The sequence below is a fragment of the Lynx canadensis genome, chromosome C2, assembly GCF_007474595.2.
Source record: "Lynx canadensis isolate LIC74 chromosome C2, mLynCan4.pri.v2, whole genome shotgun sequence".
NCBI lineage: Eukaryota > Metazoa > Chordata > Mammalia > Carnivora > Felidae > Lynx > Lynx canadensis.
This window is the reverse complement of record NC_044311.2, coordinates 88,386,685-88,402,406: the sequence shown is the minus strand read 5'-3', so window position 1 is coordinate 88,402,406 and position 15,722 is coordinate 88,386,685. Positions and strand designations below refer to the sequence as shown.

The 15,722-nt window shown below is 51.3% G+C and overlaps 1 protein-coding gene across 3 annotated transcripts in view; it reads right to left on the bottom strand.

Annotated features, from left to right (window-relative positions):
• Positions 1-7,089, bottom strand: part of HEG1 (heart development protein with EGF like domains 1) — a 90,467-nt gene extending 83,378 nt beyond the window's left edge. For all 3 annotated transcript variants that reach the window (XM_030329037.1, XM_030329038.1, XM_030329039.1), the window contains exon 1: positions 6,768-7,089. In XM_030329037.1, the coding sequence (XP_030184897.1) occupies positions 6,768-7,089 (322 nt within the window). The remainder of the gene's footprint in view (positions 1-6,767) is intronic.
• Between the last annotated feature and the right edge of the window lie 8,633 nt (positions 7,090-15,722).

Below are 15,722 nucleotides of genomic sequence, written 5' to 3'. Positions count from 1 at the left end.
TTTCTACTGTGGTTCTCATGGCCCCACATGATCTGGCCACCATGGCCTTCCTTCTTTCCAATCCCGAAAACACAACCTTGTTCTGGCCTTCGGGCCTTTGCACTGGTTGTTCCCTCCCTCTGCCTGGAGAGCTGTTCAGCTATAGGCATGGGGCACCGTGTGCCTAGTCTCCAGGACAGGAAGGAGTCTGGCATGTGTACACAACTATCTGGTGTGGTTAGAAGGGGGTCAGAGAAAGAAGAGGCCAGAGAGTCAGCGGGTCAGGTCCTGGTATTCCAGCAGGGAGGCTGGATTTTTATTTTACTTTATTTTATTCTAAGTACAATGCAAAGCCCTTAGAGGGTTTTCAGCCTGAGAGTAAGGTGACCTGAATTACATTTAAGAAGATCACTCTGGGCTCTGTGAACACGGATCAGCGGGAGAGCATGCGTGGAAGCAGGGAGAGCAAAACAGAACAGTGGAGATGGTGAGGGCAGATCCCTGATATATCTATCGAAAAACAGAATCAAGAGTCCCCCTTCCCCACCAAAACAAAGATGCAGAGGGTGAGGGAAGGAGCTGGATATCGAGTGCTTCTAAGTTTCTCATTCAGGTAACAAGTGGGTCCTGTTGCCAATTGCTGATGGCAGAGTGGGTGGGAATTCAGAGTTCTTGTCCCTGTTAAACTTCATCCGGGGTGGTGGGCGTTTGCTGTCTCCCTTAAGGTAAACAAACTCTTCCTGTTCTTAAAGTCTCCCCTGAACTTCTCAGAATCAATCCAGTGGTCTTTCCTCAGGCCTCATTCTTCCTGGCTCCCTCTCCCCTTTAACCTGGATATACCTGGATGAGAAAGCAAGTTCAGGCAGGTTCATGTCAACCTATCTGTAACTTCCTCTGCCCATGCATGGCCAGCTTCCAGACTGCCCTCCTCTCAGCTGCACCTTCAGGCCGCTTCCTGGCTCACCATCTACACTGGATGCTCTTGACCCACTGAGTCTGAGTCTGCCTCCTCTTCTCCACTGGCTTCAGCTGCTGTTGAGGTTCGCCCTTCCAGGCTGACTCTGACCCTGGCTTCCCCCTAGTTCAGTTCCACGTCCGTGACTGCACAATACTTCCGCTGGGACAGGCTGCAGGCTTTACAGTGAAAGCACCTCCAGCGGAGGCAGCCTCTTGCAGGGCCAGCCAGCTCTTTGCCATTGTCCTCGTCATCCCCACAGCCAGGCAGTCCCCAGGCCCTCCCACCTTCCTCTTTTAAATGGCCCTTGCAACGCTCCCTCTCAATTTCCACCGCTCCCATTCTAGCCCATGCCTTGCTTTCAGTGTTTTCCTCCCAACATACCGATACAACGCCTGCCAGCATTCCCAGACTTCTGAACTAAGTCCTGGACTGTAGGAAGGGCAGAGACCCACACGTGGTTCATCCCCGAGTCCCAGCGTCAAGCACAAAGGAACACCGACCAAGCACGCAATACTGCTCCTTCCTCAAGGGCTCTCAGGGCCCCTCAGTGCAGATGTGACAAACACAAATGCCTCAGGCAGGTCTCTCGAGCCCTCCACCATCGGTACGAATCCTCCTTTCCGGTCTGGCCTTCACTCCAGTGGCTCTGGACCCTAGCAGGTCTCCCAAGTCCTCTTCCCCAGACTTCCCGGCTACTGATCACCTCCATTTGAAAAGTCTTAAGCTTTTCAGTATTTGGGGTTTTGCTGATGCCAAAACCCTACCCCCTCTGTGCTATCCATATCCCCTGCCCCCTCTGTGCTATCCATATCCCAGCCCACACCTTCCTCCTGCCTGGACTACCGGCGCCCAGCAGCCTCTTCACCTCTGCACACCATTCCTTGGGTCGGCATGATCTGCTTGTGACATTTCTTCACTTCTGGTTCACTAACACACCACAGACTCCCTGGTGACGGGGTTGAGGGGCACCACCGACTTGCTCTGCAGCTCTCCACAGGTGGAGAGCTGCAGAGCCCCTCATGTGTAGAAAGGGCTCTTGGCTGTGTTTTCGGGTCTACAGATTAGCTAAACTGACACAGACTGACACATCTGCCACACTCCCACAAAGGAAGAGGGAGAAGCCAGGATAGAAACATCTTTGTTCTGTCTGTACCAGATGAACAGGGAACGGGTGGAAGAGGGCATGCACAGACGTTAGAAAGAAAACAAGTCTAGAGCATCAGAATGGGGTACCATCCAACCTCTCCTCCTGTTGAGGGGGTGTTCATACCAACTGCCCCATAACACCGGCCACGTTCCCAGCAGAGTCCATTAAGAATGTCATCAACTCATTTCAGTTTGGGCGATAATTAACAGAGCTACCTCTGGTATCAGTAACATATGGATTGGCATATAGATGAAGTGTAATTCACAATGTCTATATAAAATGCCATTTTTATACATATATACAGACTTATGCTCTTGTGTTGAGCAATTTCCAAAAGAAAATTTTTGTTTGGATCTCCACTCAGCAGGTTGTTCCCATCACTGCTGTCATATCCACATCCTGCCTCTCATCCCTGATCTCAAAAAAACAAAAACAAAAACGAAAATGAAAACAAGGGGCAAGAGCAAGGGACGGAGAAGAGAAGAAGCAGAACACTGCACTGGTCTTAGAGATCCAGAACCATCAGGCCGCTGAGAAAACCGGGGCTGCACGATACCATGGAAACAACAGGTGAATCTGGTCAAATCAGTCTGAATGTTGGCTCCTCCATTTACTGTGTGATCCAAGCTCACCAGGATTCAGTTCCCACAGCTGTAAAAGAGCAGTGCTATCCCTCACAGGACTGTTTTGAGGGTTAAATGCGAAAGCGCCAACCAGACCACATAGGTGCTCAAAGGCTTCAAGTCCAAAGACAGACCCAAACTGATCTCCGTCCCTGGTATTTGCCACTCACACAAAAGCAGGGCGGGCAGAGGGAAGCCACGGAAGAAGGTAATAAGTGGCTAACGAAACCACAACCGCCACCTTTCTTTGTTCTGTTCTTCGCTCGCTTTGTGAGAGTCTCTGAGAGAGCAACAAGTCAACTCCAAGAACACTGCTTCCAGCCAGCTGGGCAGGGCTGCTGGGAGACACCGGGACCACCGGGAGGGCACAGACTCCTTCCCCAGCCTCCCAGGACTAGGTATGCAGTCACTGCCCAGCTGGGCACCAAATATCTTTTGTTCTGCCTCTATCCGCACCAGCCAGGTCTTGGGCAGAAAATACCAGTTCAGCATTTGCAGGCCCATCGAGGGAAGCAATAAAAGGGTTCTTGCCAGGTTAAAAGGATGTGGCTTTTAAACACACGCACGCCACAGAGAATCCCTTTCCCCACACCCTTCCTTCTAATTTGGAGCAGTCTCCATCAAAGCAAGCGGGCTCCTCAGAAATCCCTACCAGCACCACTGCCAGCCTCAGCCAGGGGAGAGGTAGCCACACACACTCCCTTCCCTACGGGGCTGCCTCCTGCCCGGCCTTCGTCTTCGCTGCACTGTGTAGTGGTTCTCCCAGCAGCTAAAGCTAGTTGGCCTGAAAAGTTACAGCACTTCAGGGTACAGCGATGGAGCAGTCCAGGAGGGGCTGGGTTCACAGTGCTTCCTTTACTCCAGGGAGCTGCATTTTTCTAAGATTATTATTCCTTGGGCCAGCTGCTCAGCGTCATTTCCCCTTTGGGTGGGAAAGTTCTTCCCATCTGCATTGATTTTCATTAGGACTTAAGCCTTTCGCTTCCCCTTTCATCTGCAGGTCTCACAATTAAAGCATGGCCTATGGAGCACAAAAATCAAGGCATATAAACTTAAGCGCTCAGAACTGTGGCTCAGAAGCCCTAAGCTGTTAATACACACACCAAGAAAAAGAAAATCTCTAGGACTTGGCATCGTCTCCATCTCCACCAGCTCAAACACCAGCGATGGATCTGAACAGCCAGCAGGATGATAGGCGGGTATGCAAATGGAGGACGTGCGGCCTAATGCTGGCAAACAACCCACAGACGGAACACAAGCAAGGTTACTCAGCAATGAGACCCCCGGACTCTGCCAAGAGGAAAAGGGCTAGAAATGGCCCCCAAGGGAAAAAAGGACATCTCTGGCCCCTGCCATTGATGCCTGTGTATCCAGAAGCCCAAGCCATGAATGCCAGGCACTGACCACCTGTATCCCCACAGCAGAAGGGGCTGCAGCAGTTTCCCCGACAATCAAAGGAAGCACATCATTTGTAAGACTTGGGGCTTATTGCCAGCAGGAGCGAGCACCTCCCCAAACACAAAAACGTTACTGCAGAGCCTGGATGGCCATCTGTCAGGGGTGCTGAGAGGGCAGATACCCACATGGGACTCAGTGCAGACCAGAGGGCCTCTGGAGGTTCTCTCAGTGTTGAGACTTTGCTGCCTTGGGAAGTGACTGATTGTACTTTGTGATACATGGTGGCCAATCAAAAAGGGTCCAAAGAAAATCCTGAGCGGTTATTAGGAAACTCGGACTCACTGAAATCACTTATTGCTGGATTTCTTGTTCGTTGTTTCCTTTTCCCTCTAAGTGACGTTGTTTGAGCCACCACCAGAAAACAAGCACAGGACATGCTCGCATCCTCAGCCGTGTTACTAGTGTCTAGCAGTTTTTAACAGGCAATCAATTTCCTTTCTTATTCTCACCGTTCTAACATCCCACCTGAGGCCCAGCCTTAGATCAGCTGAAGAGCAGGTGCATCTTGGGTGGGCTTTGTGGGGGTGCCAGGAGAGACCTGCTCAGGTAAGAGAAATTTTGGACTACTCTGGCTCCTGCTACCTGCTCTTGGGGCTCCCACATGCATTCTTCCAGAGCCTCATGCACCCGAAGCCTCCATTGCTCTCTGCTCCCAAAATGCATCCAACGGGAAGGTTGCAAAGCCAGGACTAGCAGTGTTACCTGCCATATCTATGAAGAAGTGTGGGTCACTTAGGGCAGGAGGGGAGGATGTCCCAACTAGCAAAGGAGATCAGCTCCAATTCTTACCTGCTGAGTCCCCTAGGCTAATTCCCTCCACTGTTCCTCTCCCTGTGTAACACCCAGCTCTCTGTGATGTGTGAGGAGTCTCAGCCATGAGAAGGAACGAGACTCAAGTGCCAGCCTTATCCAGTCATGTCTCTGCAAGTTAGCATCCCTTCCACCTACCCCCAACAAGGCTGGGGCCCCACAGCTAAGAATGCCTGACCCCCAGCCAGAGAAACCTGCCTTCAGCTCCTGGGTGTCTCCTCCGAAATGGCCTCAATCCCCTACACCCGCTCTCCGTTTAGAAAATTTACAAAATACTATGTGGTGTTCCTTAGTTACTTTTCTAGTGTGAGAAAGTCAGGGAATGTTCTCTTTTATGTTCTTGATTCTTTCTCGTGGAACTTAGAACAATATATGCTGTAAGTTATCTGAAGTTACACAGTGGGTAGGTCTCTGATAGGTCTTTTATAGCTTCTCTCTCCCCTCTCTTCCCTTACTGTTACTCAGTTTCTCAGTCTTGTGCCAGTGCCTTAGATATTCACAAGGACAAGGCATTCTGCAATGATGGGAGTACTCCTGAACGTGGACTTGACTTTTTCCTGGGAGGTGTATTTTTTTTTTTTAAACATTTTTCTTATTTAGAGGAAGCATCCCTAGGTTCAATGAAGCAAGCTAATTCCTACGCGAGATAGTGTGTGTGACATGAGAAACTTAAAGTGCCAATTAGTTAGATGAAATCTTCTCAACCTTCACGTGAACTTCAAATCAATGCCTAGTGTTGCAAGCAACCTTGCTTTTCCAGGTAACCCTGAGAGAGAGCATGTGCCTGGTGTCACTCACAGGAAGGCAGTGGCTAACACCACCACATTGCTGACTAGTCAAAGCACTTTCATTTATTTTTACTTTCATTTTGTCACACCATCACTAGAAGGCTAGGAGAAACAGGGATCATTACTTCCATTTCACAGATGGAGAAACCGAGATCAAAAGAGGTGACATTCTCAAGGTCACAGTGGTGTCACAGTCAGAATTCCTAGGTCGTTGGCATTTCTTCCAGATCTAAAGAAGGAACTGGATAAAAGTCCAGAGCAGAGGGGGCAGGTCCCTTTCTGAGCAGGATAGGCAGGGGCTATGTATGGAGCAGCAGCCCGTTGGGAAAGTAAGGGGAGGCTCAGGGGCAGTCCTGTGTCACCGTTTGCCTCGCAAGGGTTTGCCCTTGTAACTCCCCACCTCCACACTGTCCCCCCCCCCGCCCCCGTCCCTCCTCTGCTTTTAGAGAGAACCAGTAGAGTGTTGTGTTTCCAACTACATCCTTTGTCCTTTACAATATTCGCAAGGCTAGAACCCTTAAATATCAGTTATTTATCTTCGAAAGTTACGCTCTGTATCTGGAGAGGCCATTGCTGTATCTATAGGAAAAGACTGGGATTGGGGAATTGACGGGAAGATGTTACCACCTCCGAGGTGGGAGAAGCGCCTTTGGAAGGTTTGTGGGGCGGAGGTTCTTTTCTTTTTGTTAAAGGGAGGTGTCGGGGAAGAGGTCCAGGGTACGCCACGGAAGACAAGTTTTCTTCCATGGGTGGGGGGAGAACAGGACGGTCACACCCCCCAGTCCCGCCACCAGCGATGGAGTCCAGGACAGCACTCTCCCCGCTCGCCACCCTCCCTCGCGGCCCACCCCCGGGGTCCCCAGCGGCCCAGGTAAGCGGGGCGGGGGGTGGGGGGCGGCCGGGACCGAGCGCGCGGAGGGGCCTAGGGCGGGGGATGCGGCCCCGAAGCGCGCCCACGCCCCCTGCCCGAGGCTTCCAGGCGCCCGGCCGCGGCTCTCACTCACCCGCGCTCCCGCCTTGGGGGGCCCGGCGCGAGCGTCCCGGGCGTGTGGCGGCGGCCGGCCCGAGGGCCGTGCGGCTGGGGCCGGGGGGCGCGGGCCCGCGGCGCTCCCGGGGCGGCGTGGGCGGCGTCGGCTCGCGCTCGGGGCCGGGCTCGGGCTCGGGCGGCCGCGCCAGCCCCGCTCCTGCGAGGGGCGCCCGGCTCGGCGCGCGGCGGGCCGGGGAGGGCGGCTGCCCCCACGTCCCGGGGGCGGCCGGCGGCGGCAGCAGCAGCAGCAGCGGCAGCAGCAGCAGCGGCAGCGGGAGCGGGAGCGGCGGCGAGGCCATGGTGGCGGCGCCCGCCCGCGCTCACATGCCCGGCGCGCGGGGCGGGCGCGGGGCGGCCGCGGGTGCGAGGGAAGCGGGCGGCGGGCGCCGCGCGGGGCCGGGGAAGTGAGCGAAGTGAGGCTGCGAGCGCAGTCCCCGCCTCAAAAGTTGTGGGGAGCCGCGGGAGGGCGGCCGGGGCCGGGCGGGCGCGGCGGAGGCGGAGGCGGCCCCGGCGCCGCTACATGCTAATTAGCCCGGGCGGGCCGCGGGCGGGCGGGCGGCTCCTCCTCGGGTTGACATCACCGGCCGAGCGCGGCCGGGCCCGGGGGCGGGGAGAGGGCAGGAAGGGGGCGGGGGCCGGCCGGGGACCGCGGGGTGAGGGCCACGCTGCCGGCCAACTTCGGTCACACTCACACACGCCCTCCCCACCCCCATCACTGCTACTTTGCCACTGGGAGAAAAAATCAGAAAAACCGAGTCCTCCGAATTTCCCAACTCCTTAAATGCACAGTAAATGGGCAAAAAGCAGGTACTGGGTGATGTGATTTGCACTAACTGGATTGTACAAAGTGCTTTGATATGTGAGAGAAATGGAACCTGTTCCCCCTGCTCCTCACAGCGCGCGGTCAGTGCCCCTTGCTCGTTTGAACTGCCCTCCCCACCCCCACCCCCGTTCCCGCCACCACCACTGCTCCTCTGGGCTGGTGCTGGGTTCGCTGTTGCCAAGCCTAACGCCTCGCCCTGTGGCCAACCCGAGAGTCATCCTATCCCCCAGCGCCTTCTCAAGTCCGGACTCCAACCCCATCGGACCACTGCTCCGATGTGAACTTTGGCTCGCACCAAGAGTTCGGCAGAAATGTCACCTCCCGGACACCCAAACAGGCCGCAGGGAAAAGAAAACTGTGAATTCAGGCACGGCTAGGCAAACTCGTAATCAGAAAAAGGGCCGCAGATCAAAAAATTAAACAGAAGGACACACAGGGATCACTGAATTTTAAATGAAAACTTTCAGGGGAGAAATTCAAAGATTTAATGAAAACAACATTTCCTGGCAAATGAAGTTCCATTTGTGTCCATATCCCTTCCCTTCCCAGTAAATAAATGTCTAAATTTTAGGGACTGAAAGAGTCTTTACTTCTAGGTGAAGAAAGAGGGGCTCAAAATGGGAAAATAATTAACTCAGAATTCTGAAGCTAGACCCAAAGATTAAGAGGTTTACCTGTAAAGGACTGTGTGGCATTATTAATTCTGGTCCCATAATACAGAATTTGCAATAATCTAGACGATGTCTCAACTGAAATGGAACACTGGAGTTCCTTGGGGAATCTCTTCGGTTCCACTGGGGACTCCTATCTGACCACCAGATGCTCAGAAAACTATGAGTATGGACTTCCCTTTCAGGCCTGGCTCTCCACCCCATTTCTCCGCTCCTCTCTGCTGTCTCCAGAGCTCCATGACCCCCACCTCCAGGGCCATGAGCAGATCATGGTGTCCAGGACAGCTGCAGATGGATCTAGGCCCACTTTCTAGTGATTCAGTCCAAGTGAGTCACTTGGCAGAAAACATAAAGGATACTGTGTATAAACAACCTCACCTTAAAAGGGGGAGTGGGGAGTAACGATTTGGTTTTGTTTTATTTTGTTTTCAACAACCACAAGACAAACCCAACTTGCCAGGGCTCTCACATGGAGTTTCCAGGTCTTTCCAAGAAAGTACCATACAATGATCCCCTGTAAGTAACTTGATTTGCTCTCGTGGCCCCAGCTCAACTTCTCAGGATCATGTTCTCATATTAACAGGCAGAACTACCCAGCTGTCCAGACGCAGCCAGACAAGCCCCAACAAGCCAAGACACTGCACTCAGAGGTTCTGGTCACCACCACCCCCTCCCTTCCTCGGAGTACATTTCACATAGGACAGGTCGCCCTTCCAGGCAACCAGTAACAACATTTAAGGGTTTAATGGCTTCTCATGTGGATTCAGAGATCCCACTAGAGAGTCTGCGTTTCACTACCAAAGCCCAAGGAGCAAACGTGCACGTGGGACATGTCCCTCCCTTTTGGGCACCACAGATCTCTCTCTCTCTCTCTCTCTCTCTCTCTCATCTCCTCTCTGCCTTCTAAGAGAAATAACCAAGCACACGCCATGTCAGCTGGGAAGGGCTTAACCTGTGGAGGAGGAGGGGAAGATGCAGGAGAACCTGGAAAGACTGAACACAGTGAAATGGACCCTGGCACTTTTTCATCTCCTTCTAGGACAGAATAAGAGAAAACAGCAGGAGAGACTTGGAGGCAGATAGAACCTTAGAAAGAGTAGTCAGCTTGGTCTTGGAGCCCTGGCTTCTTGTCCTGACTTTACCATTGTTTAACTGTGTGATCTCAGCCTCTGTTTCCTCATCTGTGAAACAAAGACTGTCTGAGATGATTGCTAAGGAGTGCTCCAGCTCTGGTGTTTTAGGGTTCAGTAAAGACCTCTGACACAGTTAGCAAGGAGGTATGAAACGGGTGTTTAAGGACATTTGTGGTGTTTCCTTCCCAGGGATATAAAAATCCAAATAAGATTTTTGGTCACCCTAGATGGCTTCGAAGAGGCCCTATCTGGAGGCAGGGGACAAATCAGATGACCTTTCAGATGTCTCCCAGCGCTAGGAATCTACTGATCTAAAATGAAACAGTCGGGAAGCCAGCTTGGACCTGGTTCCCAGGTGGAGTGAGTTAGGAGTCAGGCATTCCTAACCTCTCCATGGGTGGGAGTGGGGACACTCCAAAGTGGTTGACAGTGAACTCAGCAGTAAGCCAGGTGTCTCTACCACCCAATACTGCATGTGGTCAGAGTTTCTGCAGGGGCTTTCTGTCTCTGCCTGCGTTGGTTAGTTGAGGTTTAGGCCAGACTGCAGGACTACAGGCCCCCAAGTGCTACAGCCTCACATCACAGATGTTTTCTTCTTCTGGTTCTCCTAACAGCCTTAGGCACTGACGTTCAGGTCAGCGGCTTGCTCTTTTCCACACAGCCTTCCAAGGATCCACACCATGGCAGCTCTACCATTCTCAACGTATGGCTTCCAAGGTTGCCCTTGGAAGTAACATCCCAATCAGCCAGAGGTGAAAAGAACATGGAGGTGTGAGCATGGGAGGTTTTAAAGGGCCAGGCCTGGAAGTGGCATCCTTCACTTCCTCTTACACCCCACTGGAGAGAACATGGTCACATGGCTCACCAAACTGCAAAGGGGTCTGGGAAATACAGTCTAGCCATATGGGCAAAGAAGGGGAGAAGGGATGTGGGTAGACAGCTAGCAGTCTGTGACCTACCACTCACTAGCAGAAGGGCAGGGGAAGGAACGGGAGGGTAAAGGATTTTCATTGCTCTGGCCTCAGTTTCCTCCCTCATAAAACAAGGGTGCTGAGTCAGATGATCTCTGAGGGCCCATCTGCTTTAGCATTTTGTGGTTCCAAGAGCTGATGAAATGTCCTTCTGCACCAAAGTAAACAAGCCTACAGACTCCTGCTGCAGCTTATCCTTGGCCTGAGGAGCTGTCCTCTGCCAACTAGTGTGGCTGGTGCGACCCCGTAGAGAGGGCTTTGGGTTCTCTCCAAGTTCCGTTCCCAAACTGTTCTCACTCCTTGGCCAAGTCCAGTGGTCTCCATTGGCCTCAGTCTCCCCACCTGTAGAGTGGGGAGAGAAATCATTACCCTTTGCTGCATCCCCGGGTTGGTCTGAGGATGTGATGAGATCACTGTCCAGAAGGCACAGAGCTCTTCCAACTGAAGCACTCCACAAGACGCTCTAATTGTAACCAGAGCCTTTAATAACACTGCACTCTGCTCAGGCCTGACGTGTGCCCAGATCCTTAGGACATCGCCTGTAGGATTCGTGGCAGCGTGGGGTGGCATTGCCATGGATGGGATACAGTGGTGGCTGCATAGCAGTCACATCACAGGACTAGGATCCCTGAGGGCTGAGATCAGCCAGCAGACACCTGGACTGAGCTTCATCGGGGGTGGTGAGTGGGGCCCAGACAGCACCGTCTCCTCTGGCGTGCTCCTCTTCTATGTACTCATCACCCCATTATACCCTGAGTCTGTTTAGTCATCCTCTCATTGGGTTGCCCCCTGCCCCCATCCCCCAATTTATGAGCTGCTTTCTGAGAAGCTCCATGCCTCATTCATCTCTGTATCCCCAGACTCCAACACAGTACCTTCTTTCTTTTATTTAGTCATTCAACAAATATTTACTAAGTGGCTACTTTGTGCCTAGCATTGTGCTGGATGCTGGGTGAGTCTCAGACTTCATAGGCCTTAAAGGTTTGGAGAAGACAGACAGTAATCAAAAGAACATAAATGTAAATTTGTCATTGTGGAAAGTGCCCGGAAGGAGAACACTTGGGAGGGGTCTTCAGTTTTCCTGTAAACCTGAGATTGAGCCACCCTCTGAAAGCCGAATAGGCAATTAATAGGCTGTTCATCAGGCAAAGGAGAGCAGGGATACTATGTGCAAAGGTCCTGAGGCAGGAAGAACTGGGATAAATGTAAAACACCAAAAGAAAACTAATGTGGCTGGAGCACAGAGTGAGGAAGAGGGAGGGAAGTGAGGTTTGAGATCTTGATAGCAACCAGATCAGACAGACCCTAACAGCTAATTTCAAAGGTTTTTGCTTTACATTAAGAATTTAGGGAAGTCATTTTAAGGCTTTAAGTTGGGGAGGTAGGGTGAGGTGGGAGTGGAAAAGAGAAAGGGGGTGAGGAGTGACATGATTTGCAACAGAATAATAAATCATTATTCTGGCTATGATAAGGGGAATGAATGACTTAGAAACAAGAGCTGATGTCTGAACTCTTGGAGTCCAAGTGAGAAATTACAATTCTTGGACAAGGATGATAGAAGTCAGTTCATAGAAGAGATCTGAGATTGTACGAGGCAAAATCCATAAGATATGTTGATGGATGTGGAGGATGAGGGGGAAGAGGTCAAAGATTTCCTGAGTTTTTAGCCTTCACGACTGGCTGGATGGTAGTACCATTCACAAGGAGAGGAAACAGCGTAGGACAACTAGATCTTTGAGGTTAAGATCATTAACTTTGTTTTGGACTTGGGTCTGGGTGACTCTGAGATATCTGAGTAGCAATGTCAAGTGTGCATTTAGATGTGCAGATGTGGAGCTGAAAGGAGAGGTCCAAGTCTGAGGTCCAGATCTGCACACAAGGGAATGAGATCACCTAGAAAAGAGAGCACTATGGTAAGTGAAGAGAACCTAAAAATGAGCCCTGGGGCCACAAGATGAAATGGCTGGGGAGAGGAGACTGAGCCAGGAGGAGATGGGGAAGGAGCCACACAGATGTGGGAGGAGACCCAGGAGAAAGTCACGTCACTGGAGCAAAGGGAAGGAGATGTTGATTAACAGTATGTGACCCTGATGAAGGGTCAAGTAAGGTGAAGACCGAAAATACCCATTGGCTTTAGCAACATGGAAGTCCCCTCTGACCATAATAAGGAAGGTATGAATGTAGCAATTGGAGCAGCGGCAGCAACAGAGTAGGGAGGGGCGGGAAATGAAGAAACCACACTGGTAAGATGATGTATCAAGAGAGTCTGGCTTTGAAGAGGAAGAATGAAGGAGTAGGGAAGTTTTCCTTACTTTTAGGGGAAGAATTTGAACATGGAAAGGGTCTATGTGGGAGAGAGAAAATCAGAGCTCTACGGAAGAGAAAAGATGGTGGTCAGGATAAGGTTTCTGAGAAACAGGAGGAGATAGAATTCCTAGCACAGGCAGAGGGACTGGCTTTGGAAGGAGGAAAAGAGGAGAGGGGGCACAGCGAAGGGGTCTGGATTTCTGGCTGAGGACTTCCATTTTCTTTATCAAATAGCAAATATAAGATATCTGCTAAGTGTGAAGGGACTGAAGCAGGAGCAGGGAGCTGAGGGATTTGAAATTCTGAGGAACACAAATATATTCATTCACTTCCTGCGGTTGCTATCACAAAGTACCACAAACCTGGTGGCTTAAAACAACAGAAGTTTATTCTCTCAGAGACCTGGAGGCTGGACGTTCAAAATCAAGGAGTCAGCAGGGCCAGGCTCCCCCCTGAAGGCTCTAGGGGAGAATTCTTCCTTGCTTCGTCCTAATTTCTTTCTTTATTTTTTTTTAAGTTTATTGATTTTGAGACAGAGAATGGTAAAGGGATAGAGAGAGAGAGGGAGAGAGAGAATCCCAAGCAGTCTATGTGCTCACAGTGCAGAGCCTGGTGTGGGGCCCGATGTCACCAACTGTGAGGTCACAGCCTGAGCCGAAATCAAGAGTCAGATGTTTAACCGACTTAGCCACCTAGGCACCTCGCTTCATCCTAATTTCTGGTGGTTGCCAGTGATCCTTGGTATTCCTTGGCTTGTGCACACATCACTGTAGTCACGTGGCCTTCTCCCTTCGTGTCTGTGTCTCCACATGGCCTTCTTAGAAGGACAACAGTCATTGGATTTAGGGCCCAGCCTAATCTGGGATTGTCTCCTTTTCACTTGATTACATCTGCAAAGACCTTTTCAAGTAAAGTCACATTTACAGGTACCAGGGGTTAGGACTTGAACATATCTTTTTGGGGACACCAGTCTACCCAGGACGATGAAGACGTTTAGAAATAGTTGTAGAGTGAGAGAAACGTGCTAGAATACCCAGCTCTATCAAGGGTTCACGGATGTTAGTGGAGAGCGTCCAGCAGCACTAGCTGTTCCCAACTTGCCCCTCGTTGCTGACCAGTGTCCAGCATCCCTGGCCTGAGCTGGAGCACCTTAGCCTGTCCCACTTCGGGGTAGATTCCCTCCCACCAGAAACAAAGACTTCTGACCTCCCTTGTCATCCCCTCCCCTCCTGTCTCAGTCTCTCCATCCCACTCAGTATAAGAACTTCTGCAAACAGAAGCAACCGACCCTGGAAGCACGTGGCTTACAACAGAGGAGGGAGGATTTAAGCCCCCCCCCCCCCCGCCTACTTAGTACACCAGCACCATTTTTGTTCAGAGACCCAGAAACAGAAGAAGCCTACTGTCCCCTTTCTGAAATGTCAGGAATGATTTCATTTTGCCCAGGTCCAGCTGAGCTGCTTGCTGGACCCCAGGCCTCGGGAGCCCTCGCTGCATCTCCACCAGCTGGTGTATTTGCCTTGAGGACCAAGGTGAGATATAAACACCACAATTCCACCGCAAACTGCTGGGACCTCCTCCAGGGAGGAAGGCTTGCTCATGGCTTGGCCAGGCTCCCAAGCATCATGTACGGCAACCCTGAGTTCTAACTTAGACAGCTTGGGGTGGGTCCTCGAATGACCTTCCGTTTCTTGTCTGCCCATCTGAAAGGACCACTGCATTCCAAATAACATTCCTCCGATAAAATCGGTTACACACTGGAAACGTCAATGAGCCAGGAACATTCTCCGACGCAACAGGATTTTGATAAAGTGGTCTTATTTTGCAAAATCTTCCAGCATGAAAAATCCTCCCCGGAGCAGGCAGGGAAATTCCTAGGATGCCAGGACACTGGGCAAAGTGGCCAGGGCCCTAGGGAAAGAGCAGAACACTCAGAGGTGAACTTCCCACTGCCGGCAGAGGGGCCTGGGGTTTCAGGCATCATTTCATTCAGTCAATAAGTCAATACCTATTTGATGAGTGCCTCCCAAGTGCCGGGCCCTGATCCAGAGTCACTGGGGAGCCAATGTCTTCATGTGATTGCAAAGCTCCCCTGCCTTTCAACAAGCAGCGGCAATCCAGTGGTGATCAGGTGCAAGAGCCACACCTTTATCTCTCAGCTGGATTCCCTCTGTCCCCTTGCCGCTCCCCTTTGCCTTGTGCTGTGAGTCTGGGGGGTTTCACCTTCCTCTATGGCTCCTTGGGCTCCCCCCTTGCCCCCTGCCATTCTTTTGGCCTTTCTCTTTTGCTTTCTGTTCAAAGGTGTCTCCTCCATGGGGCTGTTTCTGCTTATTTCCATCTCTACTTTTCTTCACATCTCACTCTGCATCAGTGAGTGCCTCCCTGGTCATCCGTATCCCTACTTCTCCATCAGGCTCTTTTTTTTTTCTCTCTCTCTCTCTTTGTATGGTTTTCTGCCAATCACCTACCTCATGCCTGATCTTTCTGTCCTTCTCTTTTCTGTTTCTTCTCTTAAACACACTATTACTTAGAACTAAAGGTGTTTAAAAAAAATATTTGTGTTATCAACTTTTACATTCGCTGGGTTTTATTTTTAAAGTCATTGGAAGACCATGTGTACTTCTCTGTGTTGTCTGAATTTCTCACAAGGGCATGAGCAACTATTTGAAACTTTTTATTAAAATATGATCTACAGGGGCACCTGGGTGGCTGTCAGTTAAGCATCTGACTTTGGCTTAGGTCATGATCTCACAGTTCATGAGCTCCAGCCCTGTGTTGGGCTCTGTGCTGACAGCTCGGAGCCTGGAGCCTGCTTCGGATTCTGTGTCTCCCTCTCTCTCTGCCCCTCCCCAGCTCACAATCTGTCTCTCTCTCTCAAAAATAAATAAACATTAAAAAAAGTGTTTTTAATAAAATATTATATACATAGAGGGGTGCCTGTGTGGCTCAGTTGGTTGAGCATCTGACTCTTGATTTTGGCTCAGGTCATGATCTCACAGTTTGTGGGTTCGAGCCCCGTGTCGGGCT